The following is a 12,571-nucleotide window of genomic DNA, read 5'->3' as shown; positions in this document are numbered from 1 at the left end:
GCCGGCGGCGGGGGATGAGAGAGCATGGCGGCGCGGCGGCGGCGGCGGCGCGGCGGTTGGGAATCTGGCGAACGAAATTTTGGGGATTTTGGAGATAAGGAAGAGAGAGAGAGATGAATCGCTTCAGACTTCACCGAGTCATCATTTTCATTTCATTTTTCTTTCTTATTTTTTTTAATTCATTATTATAATCGTAATAACGTTTTTCCTTAATTTTTTTTGGTAACAAAGTCGATTTCTTTTGGCAAAATCGATTTTCTATTTTATTCAATTTTTTGTATGAAAAAATCTCCAAGCATTTATCTAAACTTTTAACTATGTATTGATCCAAATAAATTTTCAATATTTTAAAAAATATCCAAAAAAATTATAACTACTACACTCCAGTATTAAAAAATTCAAATAAAACATATAAAATATCTAAAAAATTATCATTTTTATTAACTTATATATTCTTACTGTAATGAAAAATATATTTACAACAACAACAACAACAACAACAATAATAATTATTTTATATCATAAATATAATTTTTCAAATTAAGATTGAAATGGTGAAATATTTAAAAAAATGAAATGGTGAAATAATAAATATATTTTAAAAAAAAATTTATAAATATGAAATTGATGAATTTATAGATAGTTGCATATTACAAAAAACTAATATATTTTAACTGTCGATGATAATTTTATTATTTTATCATTTAAAATTTTATGGATAATTACATATAAGTTTTGTATTATAGTTTTAATGTGTTATATTTATGATGTAGCAATTTAATACAGTTATAATATATATATATATATATATATATATTTCAAGAAAATGAAGGTGGAAGGTCATTCACACATCCCTTGAACTCTCTCTTGTTCAGTACTTGTTCGGAGATTACATGAGTTGAAAACTGTATTGTTAGTGTCGTCTATATAAATTCCAATCTTGGCATTCAATGCTCGTGTTAACATTGGTCAATGTGATGGTGGGACTCGGACTTGTGTGCATCGCTATGGCTTAATGTCTATCTTTGGAAGAAAACGCCCAAGAAGATGTCTAACATATTTGCGGTTTATTATGATAAATTTATGGAAGGCGTAATTCCAAATTGGTCAACTGTTGAATTTTAAGCTGGTTGGACAACGGAAATCTGTATTTGTTTTTTTATTAGTCGATGATTTGATTCGTGTGTCGGATGTCTGAAAACCGGCTAGAGTTCATACACTTGGATATTCGCCATCCCATCACCCATGATTACTCTTCCTCCTTTTTCTTCGTCTTGGCCATTCGATAGTCTACAAATGTGGTGATTGTTTTCAAATACGGATCTGGGACAGGATATCCAACCCATGCCGATATTACCAATTTTTGCAACACATTACTTATATTGAGCAATTGTCCAACGGTTATGACTTATGACCTACTGACAAAATTAACAAAAAAAAAACAAACTAAAGAGATGAAATCAATTACACCTCAAACACTGTATTCAAAACCATAAAAAAGAACGAAGATCCTTGGTCATTTACATCGAAACATAGAAAGCAAAATTTTTACTTAGTGATCTTGTGGGGAGGATGCTTTTTTTTTTGGGTCACCATGGTAAAACTCTTCCCTCTGGTCTAACCTCCGACACGTTCTCATCAACATCACAGTTATCCATCCCTTCATCATCCACACGTTCATCATAAACCACATTGCTTTTGTTCCTGGATGCTCTTTTGTAGGACAATGCTGCTGGGCTCTCTGTGAAATCACCGTCCTCCGTCACGTTAGGGCTCACATTTTCATCTCTTCGCCTCTTCCCTGAATCCGGACTCTCGTTCCTACCGGTTCCATAGTACTCCTTGATGGTTGATTCTATAGTTTCCAACAACCGATCACCATACTTGCTTACTTTAGCCCTGAAAAGAGGGGGGATTTCCGAACAATATGAACCCGTTTCCTTTTGTTCTTGATGTTTTCAAGATGGATTAGGACGGGAGTTCGAAAGCTAAAACTTACTTCCCAAGGCCATTGATCTCAAGTAGTTCTTCTTTGGTTCTGGGAACTCTTCTACTTATCTGCTGCAGCGTCGCATTGCTATTACAAAAAAAAAAATAGAGAGATTTAGCCATCCTGGTCGAACCAAATGTGCCCTGGTAAAGAAAATGTTCATTCTTACCCAAATATATGGTATGCCATGACGCCCTCGGGGGCTTCCTTAACGAGAATTGTACGAAGCTTTCTCAAAGCCGAGTACAAGTTGGCAGAGAGATTCTAAGGCAAAACAAACATGTGACGAATGAACACCATAAAATTTTGTGACGAATGGAAACTAAGGTACAAAGAGATACCAAATCTTCTTTCGATTTTGGTTGTGAAGGAACATCTGTCATCGGGAGAGCGCTTTGCTTTCCAGATATTAGTGGTCCTTTAGCTGGAGTCGCTCCAGATTTGCTAACCTTTGCCGCCGAAGGGAATCTGCAGTAGAAATGTGAGCAGCATCTAAACTAGTTTGTACCAAAACATTAGCCTTTTAACCAAGTGACCAAACTATCTGACGATTTTGTCAAAAGAACGTATTAAGCTCTCTCAAGATCTTTGAAAACACCAGTATGATGAAACATACAGATTTCACCTCCATCCAGACTCTGTAGCTTTGCTTCCTGACAGGTATCGGTTTTACAAAAATCCAAAATCATTTTCCTACGTGATAACTACTGCCCCACTTTAATTTACAAGTCTGGATTATGCTGCTAGTGGCACAAGTATTTGCCTGAAGTAATTAATAGCCCCAAAGAATAAAGTATCTCAAGCATCTAAACATACCTCATCGTTATAGTCCGCCCTTCGGAAAAGTATGACTGAGCCTTTGATTTATTCACCTAGATAGAAAAATACAGATGTATGGATGTCAAAGACAATAAAGACACACTCAATGTTATAGTTAGATTTAGTATGACAAAGAAATGGAGAAAGGGCTATCAGCTTCATCCTCAATAAACAATCGCATCGAAAATGAAAAAATTATCACAATAACAACCACCTTCAGTAAGGAAGATACAGATCCATACAGATCACTTTTCCTAACACCTTCAACTAGAATATCCTCTGTCACCAGATAATGCAAGATACGAGAAGCTTCACTTTTAGCTAATTGTTTTCCAGCTCCATGGAGGCGCAAGGTTTCGTGTCTGTGTTTCTTGACCTAGATGCAGATAAGACAATTGCTTTCTGGTATTTAAACAAAGCAGAAGACAAGGAGTAATACAACGGGTTTTACCGAATCCGTGAACAAGAAACAGAGAAATATACCATTTGACTTAAGGAACCCCTGAAGACTTCTAGAATATGAGCTGAAGAAAACCTTTCCCCTGTTAGCTGCACCAATTCAACCTGTGCAAGGTACAACAGATTGCAGAAACATAATCAATACCACATCCAACAAATGTAGTCCATGGAGAACTTTTTTAGATGATTCCCGTACCAATTGCCTTGCAATCATTGTGACATCCTTGTCAATTAATTTTTTGCCACTGCAACAATTATCACATGTTCTTTGGCAGTTTGCAGAATCAAATTTTTCCCCGAAGTGCACAAGCTGTAGAAAACGCCGACAGTCCACCTCATTTTCGCAGTAACTAACCTGAAGCGGCAAAAAAATCGGGGATACATCTCAGCAAAGAATAGCAAGAACTGTAAAAACAAACACATAAAAGGTTGTATATTAAATACCATGCGAAGAAGATTTTCAGTATTCGTTTCGAGTATCCTTCCTGAACTTGATGCACGATTATACCCGGTTGTCATGGCGCTTTGCTCAACTCCTCCTTGGCTAATCATATGCTTAACCCGTATCTGGACTCAAATTTTGCATTGAGACAATAAATTTTTTTAAAAAAAAGCTCACCCCTCTACAGTAGCAGTTAGGCCAGCGGGAACCAGAACCAGAAACTAAGGATTGATGCCCCAGATTTATGCAACTTACATAGTCACTGTAACTGTAATACAAAACGCACGATGACCACTGACCGTCCCTACCAGCACGACCACATTCCTTGCAAGAAAATAAAATTAGCATGTGAGTTCTTCGAAGAAAAACACATCCAATTTCTAACTTTTATCAGGCTATGGCATACTGATGTGGAACAGTTAAGAAGATTTCATGATTGTCCAATCAAGTACCTGATGATAGCCTTCTATTGACTTCGGGAGAGAATGGTGAATAACAAAGCGAACATCCGGCTTGTTAATTCCTAAAATACTGAATTTAGTTGGCAGCAACATTTAATAAATCAAAGCGGCAAGTGGCAACAGGAGAAACCATTACCCATGCCAAATGCCACTGTGGCACATATTATGTTTATTTCATCCTTGCTCCATTGCTTTTGCACAAAGGCACGTTGGCTAGGATCCATGCTACCATGGTAGTATGTTGCTTTATGGCCAAACTCCTACAAATAATAGGCATGGTTATGTCTAAACATGTTATGTGCGGGTGTGCAAGCAATAAGCACCAGCTGGAATGAGGAAAAAGGGAATCCAACCTGCAGCCTTTCAGCAACTTTCTCGCAGTCCATTCTTGAAAGACAATAAATAATTCCGCATTCATCAAAATGGTTTTCTTTAATAAACTTGTCTATATCTTCCAGACACTTTTTTGTCTTGGAAACAACACAATACCTGCGAAAGTTTTGGTAAGTGATATTCTGGAACTCAATATTAATAAGTTTGTATTTTGGGTACATACCGTAGATTTGGGCGATTGAAACTCTGTCGAAACACGACACAGTTAACAAGGCCAAGAGCTTGCACAACATCTTCTTTTACACTAGCTGTTGCTGTAGCTGTTAGAGCTAACATAGGAACATTAGGGAACTTCTGCTTCAAAATACCTAGACCCTGCATATCAAAAAAATTTCAGTAGAAAGGGAAAGGAGGATATGTTCTTGAAGACAAAGAGAGTGTCTGATAGGTATGAAGTGGTTGTCCAGAAGCGTAAAAATGGAACCTGGTAGTCTGGTCGAAAGTCATGTCCCCACTGGCTCACACAGTGAGCCTCATCAATAACAATCCGAGCAAGCAAACTACGGGCATTTAAGCTTTCTAGGTGCCTCAAAAGAGAATCACTTCTGCAGTCAAGAAAGAGACTCATTAAAGGTTGTATTTAGTAATGTCTTTCAGAACTGTGTCAACATTGCAGATGAGATTGCACGCATTAGGTGAACCAAGAAAAAGGAACTAGACCAACAATGCAAAATATTCTCACTTGCATCGAACTTGTTAAAGAATTTCCACTTTGAGCTTCACGAAAGAAAAGCGGCTGGTTCATGAAAATAATATATGAACATTCATTATAAGAATTTATGGAAGACACTATAGGTGCTCAGCAACAACATACATGACGATCATCAGGAATATAAAGCCTGTATGGATAAAAAGGGGACAAATCATTTGATGTCTACTATAAGGATAAACCAACAGACTACAGCAAAAAGGCACATACATGGATGAGATTCTGCCATCGACAAAGGCTATAAATGTTGATGAATTCCAGTACTCAAATATATGAAGAATGGCATGTCTCGCATTAACCACCCACATCTATGGTAGCAGCCTAATCCAGAATCTAGATTAATGTTGTGAACCATTTTCCTGATAATGGTGAACTCAGTTTGACAGATAATTTTTTGGCAAAAGAAACAAAATTGTGCAGCTGAATTTCATGTCAAAAGAAACTAAAAGAAAGCATACGTATGTCCTAATCTTGTCCTACATCAGAGAAGTTTTTGCTGCATGAATCAAACACCATATTACATCCTATAGTTGTTATATAAGCAAAAACCACATTCTAAGAGCAGAAGTCACCAAATTAAGATGTATAACTCACTTTGCCACTTTTTCAGGCGTAACATATAGTAACTTGTATTTAGAGTGATCGGAGCCCAACTCCCTAAGGATCTCCAGTTGTTCAGCCCACTCCATGCTGGCACTTAGGTAAGCAGCAGTTATATTGGTCTGTATCAAAACCAGTGTTAGAGATAAAACTTCTCTTCGATTATAACTTAATGATGAAATGGGAAGATAATAGAGTCTAAGGGGTCTGCAGAAATGATCACCTGCAATAGGTTCATTATCTGGTCTTGAATAAGTGATACAAGTGGAGAAATGACTAATGTTATACCCGCACAGATCAGTGCAGGGAGCTGCAGAGAGAGGGGGAAAGAGAAAAAGAGATTATGAACCAGTCTGAGGTCCTAAAAGCATTGTCGATTTGCAAAAAGTAAAGAATATCCTCCATATTGAGCATATGCTAACACAAAGTTTCACCACATAACAAAACTTCAAACTGTCCTCCTATTTATAGGATTTATGAATTTGTCACAGAATGCTCTCAACGCCTAAAGGAAAACTTTTCATAAATCACAACGGTAACCCAAGATGAGGCCAGCACTCAGCAGTAGCTTAAGGATCAAAAGGAAATTCGAGAGTCAAGATTAAGATAACATTACCTGATAGGTCAAACTTTTTCCCCCTCCGGTTGGCATCAAAACGAAAACATCACACCCACTCATTGTAGCATTAATGATCTCTCTTTGATTGGGCCGAAATGAGTGATTTCCAAATACTTTTTTATTATTGACCTGATCATAGCAGGAACATGTAAAGCTAAGAGAAGGTAAGCAGATAAAAGAAGACAAAAATTAGATAATCACCTCCAGCTTTTTGGTCCAAGGAAAATCACGACTGCTCCACTTCTTATCGTTTGAGCCCTCAATGTAATTCACATCAATAATCTTAGGAATATATTGCTCCCTCTCTATAAGACCAGATGAAGGACCATACCTATCAGCAGAAAAAGAATCGCTAGGCATGTACCAGTTATCATGTGCATATTTTCCTTGTTCACCAGAATGTTTCTGGGCATCCCTATGCACATGATCCACAGTGAAATCTGGTCTTCTAGGTGTTTCGTACTGAAAATTCTGAGTTGCTGTAGATGCCAAAAACTGAGACTTCTGCCTTTCTATATCCTGGATATGGATCTCAAGCAGCTGAATTTGCTTTTTCAGCAGTAACCTAGCAGCGACGCAAGAGATGAAACCTTAGCAACTGATCCATAACTCAAAAGTGTCGCTATCAGTGACAAAGCAATTAAAGACCAAAATCCAATGAAGCATATATGTTTTCTATAATTTATTTTAATCCTAATGGCTAATCCCTTCTTGTTGTTTCCTTTGCAATAGAATTTGTTGCACAATATATAAGAGCCTCCGCAAGGAAGATAAATTGTTATCCAAACACGAAAGAAGTAATTAGAACTACAAATAAAAACAAGGAGTATAATCGACTGGGACTTAAACCTCTCCTGACGAAGCTTTTCTGAATGATCAGGACTCAGGTCAGCAGCATTATCAAGCAGTTCATTTGATATCACAAGTAACCTGTCCTTCATCTGTTCTATGTGAGTTGAGGCTTCTGAACAATGCCCTACCTGCACATTACAGAAACCATACAAAATGAAAGACTAATTAAATTTTGAAAAACCCTCCTCTTGGAGAAAATGACAAAGAGTGGTACCAATACCTTATTTCCATGATAAAGAGTGGTACCAATACCTTATTTCCATGATCACAGCTGGAACATAATTCAGGAGGCAAACTAGTCTTTCCTTCTTCCGGGGGAATATTTCTATTGAAAGATGGTTGAGGAGTACTTGTTGATTGGTAATGTTCCATGACAATTCGGTCCACATCAATAGTCTGCACCCAAAAGATCACACTCACACATGTAGTTCAACTCAACAAAATCTTTACCATAAAGTGGTTTGTTTATGCATAATTATCTTATGAAATAATTTCATTCCAAATCTCAAAACAGTGTAGAACCAAAAGTTAGAGCTTCAATCTCGGTCGTGCGTAACTTTAACATGGAAAATTTGCTACATATTATTTAGTTAGAACTGAGGCATATATAATGCCCACAGAACAACTTGAAAAGCAACCTAAATTCAAACTAATACCCCAAAAGAAAATTGCCTACTTTGCAACAGAAAATTTACCTTGAGTATGTCATCGTCATCAATCTCATCAGGAAAAGCTTCGCTAGATTTCATATGCTCAGTTGGGAATGAAGGGTTCCCGAATGACTTATCCATTCCATTTAAATACTTACAACTGGTAACTGAAGCTCTAACCTTATTGTCCCCATTTGCAACCTTTCCAGCCATTACTATATCATCATCAGGCGGACTGAAACTGTCAAAAGATTTTGCAGTTCCCCTCATTTGCATGTGACTATGGTCTTGATGACTGTGCGCATTAAACGTTCCACCAGCCTCAGATATAACTTTGGCAGTGTATCTTCCTCTTGCAGCATTTGAACTAGTGATGTCATCAATGATTGGGGGAGTTATTCCAGGTCTCAGGTAGGTATTACTCATCGATAGATTTGAAAGAGAATGCCAAGCCTACCAACATAGGATAACATCTCAAGTAAAACACTTGTACATACGGTGAATTTAAAAAAATAGGAGGTCAAAAAAGAGGAAGAAAAACATGGCAAGAAGATCCTCCTACAGAAGTATTACAAGGGGATCCCATCATTCAAGAGTCAACCAGCAATTAATTTTGAGATAAAAGAAATAATCATAAGTTCAGAAATTCCCTCTAGCCACATTACCCTTTCAACTTGTGGGAGCTGCAAATTTTGAATATTCAACGTACGAAAGGCGATAGACCTAGACAAGAAAAAAATGAAAATGCATTTCAGTCACTGTGAGTAGTTAAGTTAGTACCAGATCCTTGAAGAAAAATTCAGAAATATCAAAGGGCAAGATCACGCACATCCATCCAGCCTGTCCAAGTAATTTGGAGTTGTTGTAGATATTGATAGTGAATATCACTCATAAGACAAACATTCAACCAGAAAGCATTGTTCTAGTTCAGATTTATGAATATGCAGAACATGTTATGACCCAAGATTCATACTGTACAGGAAAAATGAAATAGTACTATGCAATGGAACTCTATGCTTGAAATTTCGATAGTATCAATTCTGTGGAACTGGATAACAGATAGTACTGGACGAGAGTTTAACATAACCACTGGACAAACAGTGTAAGAAGGAGCCATTTGCAAAAAACGAAGAATAAAAAATTGGGACATGACAATTTTACCTTGTAACCATGTCTTGATCTCTTACAGGCTTTTGACTTTCTAGAGAGTAAAGGAAATTGGAGCTGAGTGTCTTGGTATGCTCCGACCAATTTGTTTGAGGAAAATGGCTGCTGGGTTCTCGGCCTTCAGGGAGATGGCACACACTGCATGTTAACGGTCAGCAATTCAATACCATGAGACTACAAAAAAGGGAAAACCGCCAATAAGCCAAAAACTACAGGACAAAGTTCACACTTGCCTCATCTTCTTCTCATTGTTCATCAGCTTAACGTAATGAAGAGCTTCCAGCAATCTTCTTTCCCTTCAAAACCGCTTAAAACTAAAACGAAACATCTTTGCATTATCATTGACGGGTGATGAATGATAATTAACAAAAAATGCAGCAATTACAGATTATCACCAAAGAATGTTCGAAACCTTACTCCGAAAATTCACATCTTCCCTTCACATGACAATATGAAAGATTTAAAAAGGAACAAAGAGCATATTAAAAAATGATGCGAAAGCTGAAACTTTCCGAAAGACGGAAATCAGAAGCCAAGAGAAGACCTATTACATCTATTGGTCATTCTCTCTTATATACACACAAAGAAACCCGATCAGTACTAAGTTGTAATCGCACTCGCATTTCGAAGCTATGGATGTGTCGGTGACTAAAAGCGAAGACGAAAACCCTAGAAATGATTGTGAAACAGAAACCGATTACCTTGTGGGAATCACGAGCTCTGTTACAATGGAGAGCCAATTTGTTCCCGAATCTTTGCTTTTTCCCGACGAGAGAGAGAGCAAAGCTTAAACAATTCGTACAGTTTGGTAATGGCGGGATAGTTCCCCCTCTCCCGCTCTCCCTCTCTCTCATTTTTTTCAAGAACGACGCATTAAGAAAACAAGGGGCAAAAAGGACATTTCCGCGCTGATAAATATGCAGATGGGTGTAAAATGGGCGGATCGCGCCGGGTTAGTTCGGGCCAGTTCAATTCGGACCTAAAAATTAAAAGTTTGTCATTTTACAAAATATTAATTGAAACCAACATAAAGATTCGCCAATTAGTTCAAACACATATAGTCACATATATTTATACGAATAAAATCTAACTCATTAGTATAAAACAAAACCAATTCATAGCGAAGAAAAAAATATAAAACAAAAAAACTTAATCAAATAGCAAGTATTAGGTTTGATTTATCAGGAAAATATAATACAAAAGATGATTATCCAATCCAATAGATATAGCGAGACAGATAAGAAAAATCAATCTTATATTTTCAGAACTGGTTCCAGCAAATACGAACAGAAATCCCAGAAACCAAAAAAATAAAGATAAAGGAACAGAAATACAATACAAAGTGACTCGACAAAAGAGTTTAGCATAAAAATAAAGTTAAAGTAATCATAGAAAGGTAAAATTTTGGTTTAAAAAAAAATTTTTAATTGGCCTCAAACTCGATCCGAAACCCGACTGGCCCGTAGCTCATTTAGTCCGAAAGTTTGAGGTTTAATGAGCCTATATTTTCTAGACCCACGTCCTTATTATTTTTGGGCGGATTCGGACCGGGTTTCAGACTCTGGCTTAATTGATTGTTGTAGTTATGCTCATATGTAGATGAACAAATATATATTTGTAATAAAATATTTATGAAATAATATACAGGCTGCGCCACATTAGGTTCGGGCCGATTCAATTCGGACATAGAAAATAAAAGTTTATGTCACTTTACAAAATATTAATTGGAATCAAGATAAAGTTTGTCAATTGGTTCAAAGACATATGTATAGTCACATGTGTGTTTATACGCATCTAAGAATAAAATATTTATAGAATAATATGATTATTCCTTTATTATTCTATTTGCATGTTCATTAATAATAAATAGTATCCGTGTATTATTTTGAATAATATTATATGCCCTAGTCAGTCATTATTGTGGAAACTATAATAAAGGAAGACTAATGTGACGTGTATGCATGACGTAATTAGATACCTGTCATAGTTACACGTTTGGAACGTGTGACTGGTTGACCCACATGATAGTGGTTCATAGTCGTGAATCAAAACCGACATCATTATAATATCTCACTTTTGTCTTTTGACCTGATATAGCTATTGGTATTCCCCCTAATTTGTTTCGTGTCTTGACATAATCAAACGTCGCTTTAACACGGTGGCTATAAAGGTTATGCTCAGATGCGCAACGGGTTACGTGTGGTGGGTCATATGTTGGTTTAGTGCTCTATGATGTACTGATTATGAGCTTTGTTCAGATACATTCGATGTATTGATAGATGATCATAGGTATTGGATACGATCACAATCATAGGTATTCGTTGGAGAACGGAATATTGGATTGACCCGCATGAGATTGTCACATGGACTAGCGTCATGACTTGAATCTCATATGACGGTTCCATGATTGGATCCTAAGACCTGAGATATCTACGGAATCCAACATGAGGAGTTGCGTGCTTTGATTACGTCAAACGTCATGCGTAACAGGAGGACTATAAAGGCGTGTATCAGGTACGAAACGAATCATGTACTGGATTGTAGATAGTCAAGACGGGATTTGTACCTCTCGTAAAAGAGAGAGATATCGCTGGGCCCCTCGTGTGAGCGAGACTGTAGAAATGTGTGGCCGCACTATAGACTAACGTCGTCTATTTCAGACAGTCGAACTCAGTGAACGAGAAAGCAGTCGAATCAGATAAGGTGGCTTGTTCATGCCTTATGTTCGACATATGATATCGCGATACAAAAGGATCATCAGCCGGAATCATCACTGGAGTTCGTATGATCACGAACAAACTCTATTCGAGATAGGTAGTCATAGTGTCTTGCTAGAGACCGCCTATGACTTGTATATCCGGAATAGAGATTTCGGACTATACTGCTATATCGAATGAGCCTACAGGGTCACACACGCAGGGAAGGACAAAACGCGTGAGAAAAACGACGGAAAAACCAAGACGAAAGGGTCTGGAATGGACGGACCAGAAGTATAGAACGGACGGTCCGCCGAGCTAGACCCGACGGTCCAGAACAGATTGTCCGTTCCATAAGACTGGAACGGACGGTCCACTAATGCGGAACGTCCGTTCTACTTGCTGGAACGGACGATCTGCGTGCATTTCTGGACCGTCCGTTCCGGGCTTCAGATTTTCCGAAATTAAACCGAATTAGGGTTAAATCACTTTATAAGAAGGAGATTAAAAATCCTAATTGAGGGAGCCGACTTTAGAACACTTATAGCAGACTTTTGGTGAGATCCAAGAGCTTGAGAGTGTGATCAAAGTCCGTTTTTCTCAAAGCACAAATCGAATAGAAGAAAGATTCGAGTCCTAGCAGACAAGTTCCAATCGTTGGAATCCATCCCGAAGTGTGGATACGTATAGAGGGCGAGGTATTCTTCTTGCCTT

The 12,571-nt window shown here is 37.6% G+C and overlaps 1 protein-coding gene across 2 annotated transcripts; it reads right to left on the bottom strand.

The window, feature by feature from the left end:
- Positions 1-1,427: 1,427 nt before the first annotated feature.
- On the bottom strand, positions 1,428-10,014 carry LOC104809610 (ATP-dependent DNA helicase Q-like 4A). Of its 2 annotated transcripts, none has more exons than XM_010535651.1 (26): positions 9,863-10,014; positions 9,395-9,475; positions 9,156-9,299; positions 8,660-8,717; positions 8,040-8,447; positions 7,597-7,740; positions 7,342-7,472; positions 6,694-7,057; positions 6,490-6,621; positions 6,097-6,183; positions 5,868-5,995; positions 4,989-5,109; positions 4,728-4,879; positions 4,525-4,660; positions 4,308-4,431; positions 4,163-4,233; positions 3,966-4,034; positions 3,713-3,835; positions 3,465-3,623; positions 3,293-3,373; positions 3,021-3,185; positions 2,807-2,862; positions 2,332-2,458; positions 2,160-2,254; positions 2,000-2,077; positions 1,428-1,899 (listed from the first exon to the last, which is right to left on the bottom strand). In XM_010535651.1, the coding sequence occupies exons 2-26, from the start codon at positions 9,415-9,417 to the stop codon at positions 1,590-1,592; spliced, it is 3,486 nt and encodes a 1,161-aa protein (XP_010533953.1). In that variant the 5' UTR covers positions 9,418-9,475; positions 9,863-10,014; the 3' UTR covers positions 1,428-1,589. The 2 variants fall into 2 exon arrangements, with proteins under 2 accessions (XP_010533953.1, XP_010533955.1); XM_010535653.2 differs by having other exon boundaries at positions 3,024-3,185; positions 9,863-10,013.
- Positions 10,015-12,571: the final 2,557 nt, after the last annotated feature.

This window comes from Tarenaya hassleriana, unplaced genomic scaffold, assembly GCF_000463585.1.
Source record: "Tarenaya hassleriana unplaced genomic scaffold, ASM46358v1 Cleome16, whole genome shotgun sequence".
Classification (NCBI taxonomy): domain Eukaryota; kingdom Viridiplantae; phylum Streptophyta; class Magnoliopsida; order Brassicales; family Cleomaceae; genus Tarenaya; species Tarenaya hassleriana.
This window is presented reverse-complemented; position numbering and strand designations above follow the sequence as displayed.

Coding starts and splice junctions, on each gene's coding strand:
- LOC104809610 (XM_010535651.1), bottom strand. CDS start 9,417: ATGAACAATGAGAAGAAGATGAG. Junction 7,473..7,596: donor GCTGTGATCATGGAAATAAG/GTATTGGTACCA, acceptor TGTAATGTGCAG/GTAGGGCATTGTTCAGAAGC. Junction 1,900..1,999: donor GAGATCAATGGCCTTGGGAA/GTAAGTTTTAGC, acceptor CCCTCTTTTCAG/GGCTAAAGTAAGCAAGTATG.